Source organism: Columba livia, chromosome 5 (genome assembly GCF_036013475.1).
Source record: "Columba livia isolate bColLiv1 breed racing homer chromosome 5, bColLiv1.pat.W.v2, whole genome shotgun sequence".
NCBI lineage: Eukaryota > Metazoa > Chordata > Aves > Columbiformes > Columbidae > Columba > Columba livia.
The window spans coordinates 38,585,796-38,605,495 of NC_088606.1; the positions used below are offsets into that span (position 1 = coordinate 38,585,796).

At 38.4% G+C, this 19,700-nt stretch overlaps 1 protein-coding gene across 10 annotated transcripts in view; it reads left to right on the forward strand.

Moving 5' to 3' along the window:
- Positions 1-19,700, forward strand: part of SIPA1L1 (signal induced proliferation associated 1 like 1) — a 221,415-nt gene that overhangs the window by 190,466 nt on the left and 11,249 nt on the right. For all 10 annotated transcript variants that reach the window (XM_065064464.1, XM_065064466.1, XM_065064462.1 and 7 more), the window contains 5 exons: positions 4,902-5,026; positions 7,754-7,872; positions 10,332-10,771; positions 16,981-17,220; positions 18,268-18,433. In XM_065064464.1, coding sequence (XP_064920536.1) covers positions 4,902-5,026; positions 7,754-7,872; positions 10,332-10,771; positions 16,981-17,220; positions 18,268-18,433 — 1,090 coding nt within the window. The remainder of the gene's footprint in view (positions 1-4,901; positions 5,027-7,753; positions 7,873-10,331; positions 10,772-16,980; positions 17,221-18,267; positions 18,434-19,700) is intronic.

The window sequence follows — 19,700 nt, forward strand, 5'->3', positions numbered from 1 at the left end:
TTGCATGAGTTAAAAACATGTTTATTCTCAAATATCATTGTCATGCTTCTTTAAGAAGTTTAAAAAAAACCCTGCTTCCACCTCTTCCTTTTGCTACTTAACCTCTCTCTGATCCTAGTCTACAACTGCTCAGGTTATGATACAAAGGAAACTTTATGTATTAAAAATCTTCATTAAAGCTACTGGTTTCCTGTTGCAAATTGTTTCATTTCACAGGTTGAGATTCTAAAATTAAAAAAGTGAAAGGTTTGGGACTTTAGCATTCTGTGCTAGTAGTTGAAGCAAAGTAGTGTTGAGTGCCACTAAGACTTCAGATGTGTAGGCACAAAAGTGCTAATTAATCCAAAGCTAGCATCTCTTTCACATATTCACAGTCATCCTGTTTTAAGGCACGCTCTTCCAACTTTCCAGAAATCTTCAAACTCTCTGAAGTGATCCAATGTCAACGTAAGGAGCAACTTGCACAGGAAGAAATTAAATCTGTGTCATTCTCAGAGAGCACTGAAGGGAGCAATAAATCAAGCATCTCCAAGTAGGGGAAAAAAATAATTGGCAGCAGGAAAGCTGTTGGCCACGTTCCAAATTACTTCCTATAAAGAAGATAAGGGGCAAAACTGCTGATAGTTCACACTGCTAAGCTTCCCTCTGAAGTCTTCTTGAGTACATAGCAGGTCATTGTGTGTGATTCATTCTGGGTTGGGTCTTTTATCAAGTGGAAGGTATCTCTTTCTCTGTTTTAAAAAAATATATTATTAGTAAGATTAAATACCTTTGTCAGGAGCTGCTTAGTAAAAGGCACCATCTTTTGCCTGTTCAGGTGCCTGTAGCGGGGCACTGCTCATGTCAGTCCAGAGAACACTGTTCTGAGCATGTGTTTTTGAACAAGTCCCGTTTCTTGCTCCAGGGTGCTGAAGATTTGTCCTTGCAGCTCAGTTTGTGGCTTTCCAAAGATGCCGTCTCTTCTCTGCTGCAAACCTACATGAAGGCTTTGACTCATGAGACTAACAGGCCTGTTCAGGCCATTGTTTAAGTTCATGCTCAAGTCCTACTGACACAAGGAGTTGTGCTCTAAACCCATTAAACTTTGCAGTAAGGAAACTAAATAGAAGTGTGTCCAGGGCTCTGCAGCTGGAAGAAGCACTTAACCTCTTTATACACTGCAGGCTTCCTGGCACATCCATGCCAGCAGCACTTATGTGAATTCTGAAGAGCAGCTTGTGCTCCCAATATCTTGTCAGCTCTTTTCCAACTACGTCATTTGCTCTACAAAAAAAGGTATTGCTGCCATATGTCCTTAGACTATCACAACTATTACTGCTTGGGTTAGGAGGGGATTTTCAGGCATCAGGTGGGGTTTTTGTTTTGAATTGGCCTCAGAGCACATCAGCACCCATCCCAACCCTTTCCCATCTTTTAAGTTAATTATACACGTATGTTTACTACAACATTCTGCAAGCATTTTGCAAGTTCAGCAAAGAGATGTATCCTAGAAACCTTGCATATAGAGTCTTTTTGGTTTTGAGGTTTTAGTTAGGTACAGGGAAACACTGGTTAAGTGGAATAATGAAAGAAGTAATTAGTACGTGAACTTTGCATATTCTTTATTGAATGCTTTTTTAAAAAAAGTAAAGTTATTTGCTAAGCTTCAGTTACTGACTATTATTTTTTGTTCTTATAGGAAGAACATTTTGCCTCCCATACTGTTCTTGTACACATGAATCACATTTACTCGGCACTTTCTAAACATTTTCTGCCAGCTAAATGGAAAACACAAAAAAAATGTAATTACGAAGGAAACTTTCCCTTGCCTCAGTAAACAAAGTAATGTCTGTCACACTGCTAAAAATCTTTGCAGTTTCCTGTGCGTCTTCTGGTCTCTCAGATGAATCTCAACAGATTTAGGGCAGCTCTGTAGTGATGTTCAATGTACCAGGTAGAGCTGGTCAGCAATTAACCTGTATATGTTGTTAAAATAGGGAAAACCTGTACGTGTTATTCAAATAGGGGAGAGATATTGTAGCCTTTGATTGCTCAGGTGTTAGAAGGATGGGCAGGAGTAGGTATGCAGACAAGGAGGCACCGTGTCCTGAAGGTCACCTTCCAAAGCTGGGGTTCCCATGTGCTCCAGGTGTGCCAGTCACTGGGATTTCCCAGTGTAGGAAATCTGTCCTGCATAATTTGTGTTTACATTTCATTCTTATTGCGTGATATGACAGATTTGGAAAGTCTGTGAGACTTAAATGACTGACAGCATGGGTGTGAGTCCGGTCTCTGTCAGACATTGGTAAAAGCAGCAACTGCTGCCTCTTCTAGATTATTGGTCTGTGTCCTGAGCTGGGTATAGGCAAAAATTTCACTACTTTCAAAAATATCCAGATTGGTCTTGATGTATATATGAGTGTTTTGTATACTTATCCTGCATTTACCTGAAGGTACATATATGTAATAAATGGCTGTAGAATGTAAAAATTAAATTAAAAAATACCGAAATAATTACTTTTTTCTTATGAAACATACATATAAATGTATATTTAAACAATCTCACTGTGGTTTTTTTTTTTTCCCCCTTTGAGTTTTTTTTGGGTTCATTCCTCCATACTCTAATGGGCTATACATTTAAGCAGCGTAGAATATAGCACCACCTGCATTTATTGTTCTGGTTTTAAATAGCCCAATTTGTGTAAAAACATTAAAGACATTTCCTGCTGCTCCATTAGTAGAGCAATCATTTTAATGAAGTAAAGTTAAATTGAAACATTGTGGGTTTGTATATTTCCAGTCTTGGAAAAAAGATCCCATATTGTAAAATGTGCCAAATGCAAAATTGACTGCTTTTATACATGGGGGGTTTAGGTAAGAGGACAATGTATAGAAGGTAAAATATTGATGTAGTGCAACTTCATCACACTTTGGATATGGGCTTTTTCTTTAGATACCAACTTCTAGTTATTTTATCGTGAAAATATATTCTTCCCAGAGTCTTAAAAGTTTGAAAATTACCTCAGATCAATATATGAAGAGCCAATCAGCTTTTGAAATGTTGCATTCATTAAAGAATCAACCAGCTTTGAAATGTTGTGGTTAGACTTTTTATACATCTGTTGAACTAGTCTTGAACTCATTATGTTTAAGTATTTGATTAAGTGAAATGCTAGCTAGTCTGTGTGAATAGAAAAGGAAGTTCATCACTCACCTAGTGCAATTTCAATTTAAATTCTTTGTAATCAGAAGGCAGATGTATCCAGGTTTTCTTCACTTTTTTCCAAGTCATCAAACCATATGTTGCCTGTACCAGGGAGCAGTGAACAAAAGGGAAGCAGGGTCATGTTTGGGTAAAATTTAGGAGGCCCAAATTTCAAAATGTGACATTTTGGAGCTGTAGTGCATGTGCAGGCGTGTTTGTCTCCTTGTCTTTAGGGGTGGGAGTGTGATTTCGTTGTTCTGAGTCATATGATGTTGCTTTGGTGGGTTCATTTGAGTTAACAAGTAAGTGAACTTTCAAATGGAATAGCCACATGTATCTTGTTCCAGCATTTGGGCAGATACCTATTTTACATTGGAGGTCAGGTGGGGCTGTTAGTAGCTAGTAGAGTGAGTAGAAAGCAGTTTAGTTATTTTATTTTCCATTATTTTGTTAGATACACAGAGCTAGAAAAGCTCCTTACTATACAGAGAATGTATCAGCTTGTAATTCTTTGGGGTGTTACTCCGTTTGTGTAGAGTTTGGGAATTTTTTTTTTTCCTTTGAGGTGTGTATGATTATAAAAAGAAAAAGAAGGTGCCTCAGAAATGCATTATTCTTGATAAATTCTTAATGATTGATCTGCTAATTCTGAACCCAGCTAAAACTCTTATAGACTTCTAAGTGTAATAGATAATTATAGATTTAATTCTCACAGGCTTTTAGGCATATAAGGCATGTAGACTTCAGTGTGGCACACTGTGACACAGTGTGTCTGCTTTGTCGTTAGATTGACTTCATTGAATTTACTATATCATTATTGAGCTTTGAAATCCATCTGATTAATCCAGCAGAATTTACAAAGTACATGGAACACTGTTTTCCTTCTGTATGTTTTCTACTACAGCAATAGGTACATGTCTCACTGCTTTCTTACAGCTGTATTTAGGTTACACTGGTCCACTCAAATTATTTTTTGATGAAATAATTTAACTTACAGAATTCATAAATCCCAGGGTTTGGGAATCTGTAACCAATACAGTCAACTTTATAAAAGCTTAACTAAAATATTTAGCAGTGTATTATTGTCCCAAGTGAATCTATGTTGTTTGCAAATATGTCTGCGTAACCTAGGTGTGACCTTACTAGTGTTTTGCTTAGAACCCAGGAAACTGGCTGAGATCCATGGGATTGTCCCAAGAAACTTTCTGGTGCTTCCTTTGACTAGTTTAAGGTTGTCCTTTCCCAATTAAAAGGACCCATCCTTGATATCTTTTCCCAGTAAACACACCTCATTTCCCTGTGTGATTTTTATCCAAACTTCGAAGTTTTACTCACTGTGGTCAATTTTCTGTAGCCATGTAATGGTCTGATCATGTTTCCATGTAAATGTCTATGTAAATGAAAATTAATAATTTTCTTTCTGGATGTTTTTGTCTTTTTTTTGATTGTATGCACTGTAACTAGATGTTCTTGATCAAAGACGTTTGATAAATTGTCGTGTGCTGTAATCTTATGCAGTAAAGGTGCTAAATGGGTCCTGAGAGCTGCCACAAAAATGAAGTGGAGAAGCGTTATAAGCCCCTCAAGCAGTTGTGCTATGCATTGGTCTGCCCTGTTGTTTGACACTAAGTTCTTTAAAGTGCACTTTTCCCCTTATGTGAGATTTATGTTTATTTACAATAATTATCTGCTTTGTGTTTTTGGGGTGTTACAACAGGTTTGGAATTAGCCGTAGATCCCCAGCTTCCATTGACAGGCAGAACACGCAATCAGATTTGGGTGGTAGCGGCAAATCCACACCCAGCTGGCAAAGAAGTGAGGATAGTATCGCTGACCAGATGGGTAGGTAATTAATTCTTTACAATGAGCAAGTGGTGCTAACCACAAGGTGACTTTGGCAATACTTCTCTGTGCAGAGAGAGAACTGTCTTAAGCACTGTGTTTTCAGTGTCTTTGAAAGTTAACCTTGTTCATCAGGATGAATAATTAGGTCTGGAGCATATACTAGCTTCTGCAATCTGTTTCCTTGAGGCCTATGAGTATCACCCGAGGGAAGAACTGATTTCAGTTCTTCATTTGATTGTGGGACTAAATCTACCTTAATGCTCTTACCCTGAAACACTCTGTCCTTTTAGAAGCAGTTGGGTAGACACGCTTATTAATTTGCCTTGCTGTTGAGGATTTGTTTGACCTCACCTACTCTCCTGAGTGACTTGGCTTAGTTTAATTTTTGCTTAGTTTGTCTAAAGTGCTTGTGATGTTCCCTTTCAAATGGTGCTATATAAATGCAAATCGATTGTTTGATTGTTGAAGCTATGAGATACTATGCACAAAATAAAAAAAATGCAATTAAAGTTTAAATAGTTAAGTGAATCTATAGCTTGGCAATCGCCTTCCACCAGTGTATACATTTTCATGGCACTTGGCAATTAAGCTGTCAGCTGAGAGAACATATTAACTACATAAAACAGCTGGGTACTGAGAATTTGCATTGTTAAACTTTCATTTGAAGTTTTTGCACATCGACTTTTTGCAACAGCTATGGCTTGACTTCAGTGGATACCAATGAGACTGAAAACAAAGGAAATTGATTCATCGTGATGGCCATGATCAAGATTGCTAGATTCTTTTTTTGTGACTTTGTTACCATAGATTAAACAATTTCATACTTCTTTTGTTGAACATATAGATCATAATTTTACTGCATCACAGCTTTTGTTCTATATAAATGGACAAGTGTTGAACACAGGATAAGGTTCAGTGAGATCAGCAGGCAAATGTCAACCTCAAGCTCTGCAGATGTACTTTGTTCACACACCTTCACAACCTCAGTGAGCCGTGCCTGGATACTGAAGCCATCTGTCAGTCCCTCCCTCACAACTACCCCCACACTTCTCGCTAGAAAGCTGTGATTATACTGTTTTGCAGTTCTCATTCTGACAGAACAATTTTTAATCACATATGTTTCGGTACTGTGTGATGGTGACAATACGTATAAAACTGATCTTTTGCTCAGCGTTACTTTTGCAGACCCAACAGTTGGGTGCTGGTTCTGGCACTGACTGGAACTGCCAGTAAGTTCTGTTATACAGTGTCAGGTGTCACCATATTAGTGAAATAAATAAAGAAGGCCAAGAAGAACAGGAAAAATCGTGTGGTAGAAGAAATGGCTCCGGCATTTGGTGAAGGCTGAGATGTACATAGTCACACATAATCCCTGTGTTTTACCTCTTGCATATTGTCCTGCATTCATGGAGTTGCAGTTGGAAGCTGCATCTCTGACTGGAAACCTTATGGCCAGTCTGGTGAATCTAGGTCAAAGGTTGGTTCTATGACAAAGACATTTCCACTTGGTATAATCTATCTCAAGATAAATAAGACATTATGTGCAGGGATTTCGCACACTCACTCCTTCCTGTCCCATTCTTAGCTACAGAAGACCTTTGTTCCTTGTGCACCAACAAGGCTTACTACCACTCTCCAGGGGGCATCAAATTTGTTTAATTTTTTAAATTATTTTTTTAATATTTAAAAAAAAAAAGCCTTTTTTTTTTTAAAGTAATGCTGCAGATCAAGATGAACAAACTGTAGCTAATTACCATGGGTATTTTTATGTACTTGTTGTTCATAAGCACATGTTCTACTTAAAAAGCAGCATTTTTAGAAGTGCAGAGTTTTGTATAACCACAGGAAAGAAGATACATGTAAAAGTCACAAGTGAGAGAGATTTTTTTAAAATACTGACCTTGGGATCTGAGAAGGCGATTACCTACCTGATGGGCTATGTCTGAACACCCTCTAGACCAACACAGTTATCTCCTGGGAAAAAAATAAGTTTAATTGGCAAAGAGCACTGCTATGAGTGTCCACGTAACACATGTGATTTGAATTCCATCTACTTTTATCAGGCTTAGTTTAATAAGTATTCCTTTTCTACATCTATGCAGTTTCCACTATCACAGCCATCAGTTTTTAAGGGGATATTGTGATTCAACGTTATTTTTGTCTCTTCAATTAGAAAATGTTTACTTAACTCTCACCTTAATTTTGACAAGAGATACGTGTAGTAGTTGTACTGTAAAAAACCCATTTATTTAAGTGATCTCTGTAGACTTTTGCTATTGTCCTGCCTTGCGTAGGCTACAATTTAAGGAAATGTGGATGTTTAGGTTTTTTATAATCTCTTGTCTGCAGGCAATGTGCATATAGACATAAAATGTCAACGTACTCTGAATGTGAGTATTGTGCTGTTTATTGCTCTGATGTAGCACAGTTGGACATTAGGGGCGTGATACCATTCAGGCGGTTCTAACAGCAGCCAGAATGGTGGCTGCTGGCTCTTCATCAAGTCTTACTGGTTTACGCTGGGTAGGAATGGGCCCTTACTTACTCACCTGAGTTTTGTCACAATATGTATTTTTGTATTTGGAATTAATTTCATATTAGGTATCCAAAGTTTTGGGGTAATGGTAATACCAGAAAAATTGCAGTGGAAAATGAGGTTACACATTTTCTTAGTTTGTTGCGCTGCATGTGCTCTTCAGTACATCATTGTGTGCTGTGTTGCAGAACCAACCTGCCATGTCCCAGCAGTATCGAAAGTCCTGCCGTCCTTCAGAGAAAGCCCCAGTGGAAGACTGATGAGACAGGATCCTGTGGTTCACTTGTCTCCAAATAAGCAGGGTCATGTAAGTCATCTGAAAGGAGTTATTTAATGTTTTGTTTTATAAGCTCTTGATACCAAAAGTGTTGCTCAAAGATATATTTAGAGTGTCAATTAAAAGAAGAAAAAACAAATCCTCAAGCCCTGTTCCCTACTAGAACATGGAAGCAGCAGTAGGGTAGACCCGTTGTTTCCTGAATCCTACAGAAGCTAAGCACAGCCTATGGAAATATTTATTAGTTAATAAAGTTTTGTTGCCAGTTGAACAGCAACTTGTTGCCTGTTATCTTGTGATAAGTAAGGAATTTGTTGACGTTTAGAAAGTTATTCCTAGGCCTCGTGTGTGAGACTTAAAGTTTTCTAACATTTTTCATAATGCAACACTCAGCTGCTCCTTTGAAACAGAATAGTGATCGTGCTCTTGGTTTTTGTAATTTCTCCATTTTCCTCATCTGGTGTAACTATTACTTTCCATAACCTGCTTTGCACACTGTTGGAAGACGTTGTCTGAAAGATCTGCTGGAAAAAAACAAAACAAACCACACTGTCTTATTTCATTTATGTTTAAGGTCTAAATGGTAAATTCTACCTTTCTGGTCTCCACAGACACAGATATTCACACCTCTTTGGAGACTGTCACTTCCTGATTGACATACAGAAGAAATAAAATCTGTAATGTTCATAAATTTAATATGTCTTGAAAATTATTTAAGTCACTAGGAAAAAAAAAGTTAAATGTTAAATTACCCAATAAGCTTTATGAATTTTTTTATTTATGTGTACAATCAGCAAAAATATGGAGCGGTGTTGCCTGATTATATGGAAAGTATTAGTTGCATTTATTTAGGTGTGAGGAAGTTTTTAATTGGCTTTGATATTTGTTCCTGCTTACTGGCATTCTTCTTTCAGTACAATTGGCACTGTTGCTTTTAGGCTATTAATTCACAACAACACATATTTATTATTTAAAAAAAAACAACACACACCTATCTTCATATTCTTAGGAGCACAAACTAGTTTTTATATTTAGATTGACCTGTTTTCCATGAGATGTATTTAACCATATGATGATGTAATACATAACTCAAGAGCTTGTGTGGAAGGTGCAGCACTGGAATTACTAATACGTGCATTCTTGTCATTTAGTCATTGTTAGAGTAAATCTTTATTATGTGGACAGATGGATGGGCTGGAGTGATGCAGTTCCTAATGAAGAGCAGTAATTTTAATTAGAGATAACTAGGAGTCCAGATCAACATATAATATTCCTCCTGTTTTTCTGTCAGTTGTTGCTTTAGTATAATAAGAAACGTGGATGCTGAGATTTCTTGCTCTCGGTATACACCTATTCTCTATTTTCCCTCTTTTCCAGTGAAAAAGAAACAATATCTGATTTTTTTTATATTTGGCTGGGATCTCCGCCCATGCATGTTTGTTAAAATTCCAGTAGACAAATAGGAAGGGTGGTTCTAAGTCTCCTCTCCATCCTTTTCTGTTATTCCTAGGCCATATGGTCACCAAACAAGCCAATGGCCTACTGAAAAACTCCTTCAGTTCTGATTAAATAAATGATCAGAACTTAGGTAAATTCTGTAGATGGAAACTAAAATTAAGGAAGTCAGATGGATATAAATACCCCAAAGGTAGATGAGCTACTAAGCAGTGATGAGTGTATGGCAAGAAATTCTTCATGGAAAGGGATATTCCACCAATGCCCACTATGGAATTGAGGACATTGAGTTTCTTTGTAACAGTTGACTGTAACCAGGGTCAATACACACAAACCAGCCAGGCGCTGGCATGCCCTGATGGGACAGTTTAAAAGCATTGCATTAAAGCTTACTTTCTTTCAATTCTGCCTTTTGAAAAACAACTTCAGATTAGTTAAATTAGCATTTCAGTGGTCATGTGCAAAGGACACTCCTATTGAGGAGCAAATATACTCTACTACAAAGGGGCAGGAAGTGTAGTGGTTATTTTACCCTGCTTTAACCTCTTGATAGGCAATTGGATTATTAAAATAATGTGCACTTTCTGGGGATGGGTTATGCTTCATGTTCTAAAACACTGGAGTCTTAAAATTAGAAAATTTTTAGTTCTAGTACTGTTAAGCCAAGTCAAAGTCTACGCAACTCAGCCAGTTTCACTGGTCTAGGCTGAGCAGAGCTGTACTTGAAAGGAAACAGTGTGAAGTATTTTGGGGCAAAATACAAACAGCTCTGACTTCCCCTGAATAGTTGAGACATGGCATCCAAATCCATATGAGAGCTTTTTATGTGCACCCAGAACAGAGCACATGCATTGTGCTGGAATTAAATTTTTAGAGTTTGTTATTCTCCTCAATTTCTCTATCCAACACCTCAAGGTAGAAAAGCTCCTGTTGTGCAGCAGTGACTTTTGTAACTGTTTATTTCCTCCTTTACTGCCGTAATTCTAAAATAAACTTACAAGTGTGGGTTTTTTGGATTGTTATTTCTTGTGTAGTCGGACAGCCACTACTCCAGCCATTCCAGCAGCAATACGCTCTCCAGCAACGCCTCCAGTGCTCACAGTGATGAAAAATGGTATGACAGTGGAGAGCGCACCGAATCGGAGCTGAACAGCTACAACTACCTTCAGGGGACTTCAGCGGATAGTGGCATCGACACCACTTCCTACGGACCCAGCCACGGCAGCACTGCCTCCCTGGGAGCAGCAACATCTCCCCGCACAGGGCTAACAAAGGAGAAGGTGGCACCGCTGTGGCACAGCTCCAGCGAGGTGGTCTCCATTGCAGACAGGACATTGGAAAAAGAGAGCCACATGGACCGAAAGGCCGAGTCTTCACTGAGTCTGGATATTCACAGCAAGAGTCAGCCACCCTCCAATCCTCTAACGAGGGAGAACAGTGCTTACAGTCTTAGTGATGCCATCTCACACACAAGGTAATTTTCACCTCTCATGAGAATGACCCCTCCACACTCATTTTCCCATTACAGAATCACAGAATCGACTGGGTTGGAAGAGACCTCAGAGATCATTGAGTCCAACCCTTGGTCCAACTCTAGTCCATTTACTAGATCATGGCACTAAGTGCCATGTCCAATCTCAGTTTAAAAACCTCTAGGGACGGCGAGTCCACCACCTCCCTGGGCAGGCCATTCCAATGCCTGATCACTCTCTCTGTAAAGAATTTCTTTCTAATATCCAGCCTAAATTTCCCCTGGTAGAGTTTAAGCCCATGCCCCCTTGTCCTATTGCTAACTGCCTGGGAGAAGAGACCAATCCCCACCTGGCTATAACTTCCCTTCAGGTAGTTATAGAGAGTGATGAGGTCACCTCTAAGCCTCATCACTCTCTATAACTACCTCACTCTCTAACCTGTCAAAAGTGAGAAGTGAATGTTGGAGAGAGAGGTTTCTACTTATGTAAACCAGTGTTTTGGAAGATCTCACTGTGCAGAATGCTTGAAAATTAAGACCACTTTTAGTCTTCATGTCTTCTACTGCTTATAGCAATAAAGAGTGTCTTCGAGAGCATATTCCATACTGCTACTACTAAACGTAAGGCAGACGTGTCTGATGCATTCAAAAGGAATATTTTGCAACAACTGCAGTTCACATGTGGATCAGAAAAGGAGATCAGTCCATTTTATTAAAGAACAATTTAATGTAGAGGTCTTTTTTTAGTCTTGCAAGTACACATTTTGGATGTTTTGCATTTTTTTTTTTCACCAGGTTCTTTGTTTAGAAATCTGCTTACAGTCAGTATGATCAATACTGAGAGCAAGTTGCTTGGGAATACAAGTGTAGATTTAATCTCATTCTGCTGCAAGCTTCTGGTTATAACACATTACAATCACCTTCCCTCTTTCCCGCAGTTTTGCTACTTGTAAAATTGGCAATATCAAGTACATGTATGATGTACTTGAACACCTCAGGTGGAAGATACCCACTTGACAAGTTAATCAGAGCTGCTAGAGAGAGAAAACATTTTAGACCATTTTCCTAACCTATTTCCCAGGAAGTATTCAGTGTGATTTTTTGAAAAATACTCATACTGTGTCATACTAGCAACCAAAAAAACCCACAGCTCTTTCAAGGAAGTTGTGTGATCATCATAATTTGTTGGCCCTGCGGAGCCTGACTTGCATTTTTATTCATAAGTTGCCTTTGTTTTGAGTGTGCAGCTAAAATACCTACAGATGGGAAGTCTGAAGCAATTTTCGCTAATTGTTTTGAGCAAAGCCACATTTATGCAAGGCTAGATGTGGATCAGACAGTTAACAACTCCACATACAGTAGCTGCAAGTAGGGGTTGTCATAGAGACTGTAATGTAGTGAACTGTCTCCGTGTACTTTGTCATGGTAATTTTGACTAAGTAGTCTATTAATGGTGGTCCTGTTCTGGTTTTCTGGATCTCATGGTTGGCCATTTTTGGCAATAAAGCTCATATTCAGTTGGTATAAATCCCACCCAGGTCTTTGAGGCTCTCTAGTAGCTATGCATGCATGAAGGACTTGAGCAAGTCTGTAGCAAACACTATGCAGAGGGATTTACTTCAGTTTTGGGCAATATCAGCATGTGTTGTCAGGCATTGGAACAGGCTGCCCAGGGAAGTGGTTGAGTCACCATCCCTGGAGGTGTTTAAAAGATGTGCGGACGAACCAAGACTTAAGTTACATTTGGACTTAGTCTTGAGGGTCTTTTCCAGCCTAAATGATTCCATGACCCTGCATGCCCCTTTCTTGAAAGTAAAGCTGTATATGGTGTTTATTCATAGTTTTATCACTTTTATTTGAAGGCAAACATGCTTATATGCATTTTTTTAATGTTAATTAGGATTTCCCGTGTAACCTGTGGTACTTTTTTGAATGTAACTAGCAGAAGCATTAAATGTGAGATTCTTATACAAAATGTTAATTGTAATAAAGATGTCAGCATTTCCATTTGGAAGGATTTCTTCAGAAGTCATTCAAAGAAGCTTGGAAAACTCACATGTAATTCTTGGAAGGTTTATTGTAAAGGTGGGCCTTAAAGAGAATGGCATCTTTGTACATGTGAGGTTCTGGTTTCTTCTTCTCTGAGCACCAAATAGGATTGGTTCAGTAGAAAAGCCAAGGAAATTTAATAGAAAGAAACTTATCTTCCCAGGGCAGGCATACCCTGACAGCTCTCAACTTCATCTCCCTTGGGTTTACTTGGTAAACTGATTGCAAACTTAAGTCTAGGACGTTGTCTCATTGTTTATTATAGTATAGCATTGTGTCTTCAAACATGGTATTTTCTCTGGTTGATCTGGATTAATTTACGTGATGTTTCTCTGATGATACTGAAATGATTCTCTACATGTTTTTGCGGGACTGTTACTGAAATTGTCAAGATAAAGTTTCCTTGGGCTTTATGCTAAAGAAAACAGTTGGCTTTTTTCTTTTTTTTCCAGTTTCATTTGAAAATCAGGTGTTAAAAACGGAGCTCTTTGCAAAGAGGAGTAGTAGCAGTTTGTAGAACACATGGGATGTGACACTTGAGAAATATTGCAATCCTTGCACTCACATAGTTTATTTTGGTGGAATAAAAGCTGACTGACTTTTGTTCGTTCTTTATTTCTTGCTTTTAAAGACTAGAACATGTGTTTGGTGCTTCACAATAAAGCAAAGGCGCAGTCTGGGCTAAAAAGCTTTCATTTTGTTTCTTGTGGCGTCCTCACTTGGTGGCCGCCTACTGGACAGCAGAACCTGAGGGAACCCTTGGTCCAGCTCTTTGCTCCCAGTGTTCCCATAGCTCTTTCTCTGAGGGCACAGCAGCTTGGAGCTGGAGGCTTCTTCAGCTGGCACTTCCAAAATGCAACCACAGCTGCCTGCTCCAAGGAGGTGAAGGAGGGGAGACTGAATGATGATTCTGAATAGGTGACTTTCAATGAGAAATTAACAGCTTAATTGGTGTGTTTCTCTATCAGTTTCTAAATCGTTTTCCTTTGTAGGTTCTCGCTTTTTTTACCTTTTGCCAGAATGTCTGTAACGTCTTTAGAGTCAGGTTTCTGAGCAAGAAGAAAAGGAATTTGGCCCTAAAAAGAACTCAGTGACAAACGAAAAGAAAATAACCACAAATTAGAGTGTGTATGTCTGTAGAAGACAGGAGCGATAATTAGCGTTCAGATCATTTGATGGTGCATAAAAGAACTTGTACCTGAGAATTGGTGGCAAAATGTAAATTACAGTGATTAACTTTTAGAGCAGAGCTTCTGGCTGGGTTTTATTTTTCTTCTCCACCCCCATTGCCAGAGTCCTTCCTGATGATTGTGCAGGTTTCTCATAGCATCCCTGGAGAATTGTATTATGTAGGCCAGTAATTATACAGAACTATTATAGCTGAATGTCATTAAATGAAGCCATATGTGCTGATGGCATGAATTCCCTAAGAAAAAAAAACAAATAAAACTTTCACTTCCACCTAGACTGTGTGGTTTCTTACAGTCCTCTTACAAAACTAAAAGGAAGATTCTGGCTATTTCTAATCAAGTATCTTTTTCATTACTTCTAGTAATTTTACAATACTCTAAATCTTATTTAATGATAGTAGAATGCTTTTATGAATGGCTCATCTGCAATTTTTGCAGATTGTTCTGTAATATTTGAATTTTTCCTTAATGTAATCCTTGATGTCTCAATAATTGAGGTGGGGGACCAGCAATGGCTGTCTCTGTGTCCTGAGAATGAGGACTGAATTTCTTCCAGATATAATCAAGCTGGTCCAGGACAGTATGAGGAACCTTTGCGTGCTTCCTGGTGTTGAATGCTCTAATATCTTCCCATCGCTACCATAGAGCTCCAGCTCTGATTCAGTTATTCTGAATCTTACCCAAAGCACTTGCTGACAGTTAACAAGTGTGTCTTTCCATCTATCTATTGACCTGCCTGTGTTTACCTGTAACGTGAAAAATTTTAGTCATATTCACGGTTCTGTGCATAGTTTCTGAAGCAAAATATCCTCCCAAAGTACTATATTGTAAAACCACAACTCAAAATATGCAATACATTTTAAAGAAAAGTATATTTAAAACCGTATGCTAATTTTCTTGCTTATTTGCCAGGCTGCTCTTGGCATCTATTACATGACACGTATTAAAATAAAGTAATAATATTTTAAATAAATGCATATATGCAATATGATATGTAATAAAATATTCTCATTATTTTATTATATATACATATGCATTTTATGTAGAGCATACTGAGCATCATTTTTTACCCTCTTTGCCTGGGAATTTTAAGGATCAACACTACCAGTCTATCTAGGTGTTATTGCTTTTTGTCAATATATGTTTTCTCACAACTGGCATTTCCTTGAGAACTACCTGATGGACTAAAGAATTCTGAAATGTGATCAGAACTTCCATTTTCCTACACTAAAGCAAAAGACTTCTCCAATTTTGAGTGTATATAGAAGGTTATAAAAATGACAAAAAAATAGCCCGATATGTTTTCTTTAAAAATGTGCATCTCCAGATTTTGGTGGTTTAATTTTGTGGTGGTGATGTCTCACAGAAGGGCTGGTTTACTCAGTGTGTGTAGGAGTTTTCTTTCAGTATTGAAAGAGAGAAGGGAGAATGAGATTTACTGCCTCTCTCCCTAGATTTTATTTTTCTCTGTTTTCTTGCTATATGTTATGTTTACTTATATCTGCTGCAAATAAGAAGGTTGTGGTGTGCAGAGCTAAATATACGGGCTTGATGGACAGGAAAATTTCTTCCTATATTTTCCCAATCTGCCATTTTTGTGTAGGCCTTTCAAATGTAGAGATGGAAGGAACAAAAAAAAAATCTATAATACAAAATTTGTATGGTGGTTTCTTTTTTTTAGACTCTTATCTGTTGTCAGTGGTGAGAGAGGAGAAACTGCAGAGCATTAATTCTCCTCGTGTATCTGAGACAACTAATTTAAGAGGAGGGGAATCACCTCCCAAGGAAATTTCTCCATTGACTACAGCAGGAGCCAAGACAAGAGGCGTACACTAGATAACTGGCTTCTATAGGCTAAGTTTAGGTGAGATTACTTTTCCAGGTGGCAACATAAATTTAACCTTAAAGTCTCTTTGTCTGCTTCAGCAAGATGTAAAAATGCATTGTTTTATAAAAATATGAAAAGTCCTGGCGAATTTTTGCTTAAGCTAGGAAAGAAAAGATTACTCAGTGACTTTATTCAGCCTCCCAGCTAATTTTTATTTTGCAGTCAGAAACTGTTCTTTAGCACGGGGCCATCTGTTTCATATTCCTTCCTTGCACATTGGATACAGGGATGAAAATGTGACTAAGTTGTGTAGAGGACTCAGAAAACTGGTCTCCAAATCTATAACACCATTTCAGTACTAACGTTTTGCATTAAGTTTTCCTGTAACTGCACTTAGAAATGCCCGACCTTTTAGGGTTGTTATAGTAAATATTGTCTTAAGTCCTTGTGGTTCTGGTATTATGCAAGTTGCATCACATTTGAATATCTGCATAGCTAAAGAGTAGCTCCCATCTAAAGCTCCCCTCCTTCTTTCAGCAATACACTGCAGTTGGTCATCCCGACTCTTTTTGCTCTCTAGACAAATTGTGATACATGCTAGACACCTGCTCAAATTTCTCAATTTAAGAGTCTTTTTTTGCAAATGGTAACTCCCTTTCAGGCAAAACCCAGGAAGCCCTGCTTTGAAGGAGATATGGGCTTCTTCTTTGGTTTGTTGTGGGGTCTTAAAGAGATGTTTCCTGTTGCTTAAGTTCCTTCAAAATATGTTTTCTGCCACAACCAGGAATCCCAGCAAGAAATTGGACCCTGGGCTCTTTTTTTGCTAATTCAGCTGCAATCTCTTATATTACTTTTAAGCTGCCTCCTGACTGTGAACAGATTTCCCATTTGTGAAGGGGAGTGAGGGTATGGTGGTGTATTGCATCTTCAGAGGTTGCTTATAAAATTTTTCATTACTATGTGAGATGTTTTTAATAAAACATTGGTGGGAATGCCCATAAGAAGAGCAAAGTGGTTTTGCTACTCTACCTGCTGTTGATCTAAGTAACATCTTGTGCTCAGAGTTCTGCTTTAAAAATAGGTAAACAAGGTGCACGTATACACATTTGAGGCAAATTTTGTCTTTATTGTGTTTTTTCTCATAGTACCATGAGCTCACGACACTCTGCCAGCCCGGTTGTTTTCACCAGTGCCAGAAGCTCACCTAAAGAAGAGATTCATTCTGCTACTTCTCCCCAGCTCGCACCTTCTTTCTCCTCTTCTTCTTCTTCCTCATCTGGTCCCAGGACTTTCTACCCTCGCCAGGGTGCTACTAGCAAGTATCTGATTGGATGGAAAAAGCCAGAAGGGACAATAAACTCGGTGGGGTTTATGGATTCAAGAAAGTAAGACTGGTTTTTGGTTCTCTTGTTTGGTTGTTCGCTTTAATTGTAAAGAAGCATTGAGATCTGTGACATTTCTCTGTATAGAAGAGCTCAAGACTATTGAATAGAATGCTTGGTCTTCTGTAGAACTTTAATCTAGAGTTCTCAGCTACGCTTAAATATTTGATAGTTAGCTAATCTCGTTCCCTGTTTGCTTGTAAAATATCTTTTTTTTTTTTTTTACCATTTCTAGAGATGTGTATGGATTTGAGCTTATCTTTCCTCGGGTGCTCTTGAGAGTGACTCAAAATGCTGTTTGAGCAAATATTAAAAATCATCTTAACACAGAGCCTGAGTTTTCCTTAAACCTCTCATCTCTGTAGTAGTACCATGCATTAGCACTGTGGCACTCCATGTGGCCTTGTTAAGATTGCTGCCAGTGTCCATTGTAACTGGCTGTATGCAAGCCAAGATCTCTCTGTGTTACAATATGCAACCATCTCTTTTGAAAAAGAAATTGAGAAACAACTTCCTAGTGAAAATATTGTTCCTATCAGTCTAGTATGACTTGAAAAGCAAGAGGTTCAGAAAGCCCATTTCAAATATTCAACCCCTCTTGACATACATTGGGTCAAGCACGGTATCCCTAGAAGATACTGTGACTGTCAAAAGGAGATGGTGAACTTTTGTGATAACTGCATTATGAAAAGCCAGTTGAAAGGTTGAAGAAACTTAGTGATTTGCTGGTTTGGGGCTCATTTAAGACATTTATATTTTTTTAGTTTTGTACAGAATGCATGTTATTTTAATAGATTCAATCCCATATTGGGAAAATGTTATTATAACCTTTAAGTGTATTGTTAGTTGATGTTTTAAAACAAGTTTATTGCTTCAACAGGTATTCATTAAGATGAGGCTCTGCTGTATTAGCGGAAGTCCCTCCTCTCCTCCGTGCCCCCACCTAGCTTTTTTCTTTGAAAATCTTGAGGGTGCTATAATTCTTGTTTCATTCATGCCTCCTGCCCCAGGGATTTGAGACCTGAATGTGTCTGTTCCATTTCGTTTAAGACGTCACCAGAGTGATGGCAATGAAATGGCCCACCCTCGGCTGCGTGCTTCAGCAAGAGATCTCCGAGCATCACCAAAACGAGCATCCAAGTCCACTGTTGAAGAAGAGCTGAAGAAATTAATAGATCTTGATAGCCCAACACCTGAGTCCCAGAAGAATTTTAAGGTATGTTAGAGAGTCTGTCATCTGGCCATCTCCCATCACAGTTAAATGAAATCTGAGAACACCTGAAGGGCAACACACAAGCCCTCTTCTGATCCAAGTCATAGTTCTGTTGTTACAAAACAGAAATATGTAAAGTTACACTTTATAAGGATTTGATTGTTGAGTTCATTGCTGCCTAGGTGTATCAACTACTACAACAAATGCTTCACAATTTAGAAAAGAATGACGACTGTGAAGCTCTTAAGATGTCTGTGTAGAAGATGCTGAGTGCTTTCAAAGCAAAGCTGAAGCGTTCATTCATACAGGGCTTGCAGGGCTGGACTTTGGACTCAAGAGTTTCTCAGGATATTTTGAATTCTCATCATGGACAGAAAGTCATCCGTTTCTCACAGACTTTCTACTAGAGAAATATATTTGGGGAACAGTCCCTGCAATACTACTACAGTTTTGTGTGCAAATTTGAAGAGACTGGTATGCCAAATTGCAAACATTTAGGACTGCTGGCTCATGGGAAATCCTGTAGTGTTGTTATGCGTTTTTGAATTGTTCTTCTCTGATTGCATCACTAGGCAGTGACTTGTTGGCAGCATTGAAACCCTTGCAAAAAGCATGCTTTTATGCCTCTCTAATCCTGTTACTGCACAAGGACAAGAATGCTTCCTCAACTTAAGCAAATATTTATACAGCATAAGTAGCTAGAAGTATTTCTCACTGTGTTTCAAAATGTGTATAGTAACCCCAGTGCATATGTTAGTTTTAAAAATCCATGATTGTGAAGAGAACATCTTGATTTGTACAGTCTCCATGTATAGTCAGTGCCTAATAGCTGGGGCTCATCACCTGGAGCTCAAATGCTTTCCACAGCCTCTATGCAAAAGAGAGAGCTGTAGCTTCTTTCTTTGCTTGTGAAAACCCACAGTGGCTTATTAAAACTTGTAAGAGCTAGGTTCTGTACACAGGTTATTTCAGCTGTTACTTTTGAGGCCAGAGGAAAAAAACCCTTGCCAGTGGCAAGATGCATTTTCCTTACATTACTGGTAGTTCTGAGGGGAGTGGGACCTGGGCAATGTGAACATCTCCTGTTGGTTCTTTTGAGCAAGAGAATTGTTCTCCTTCAAAAAAATTCCATTCTGTTTAAAGAGGTGGCCTGAAGACCATGAAAAGTGTGTATGTTCCCAGGGTTTTTTTTCTGCTTTGGAATTAGTGAATCAATTCTTACTCTGATCTTTATTTCCTGGTGACTGTGACTAGTATGTTAATTCTGGTT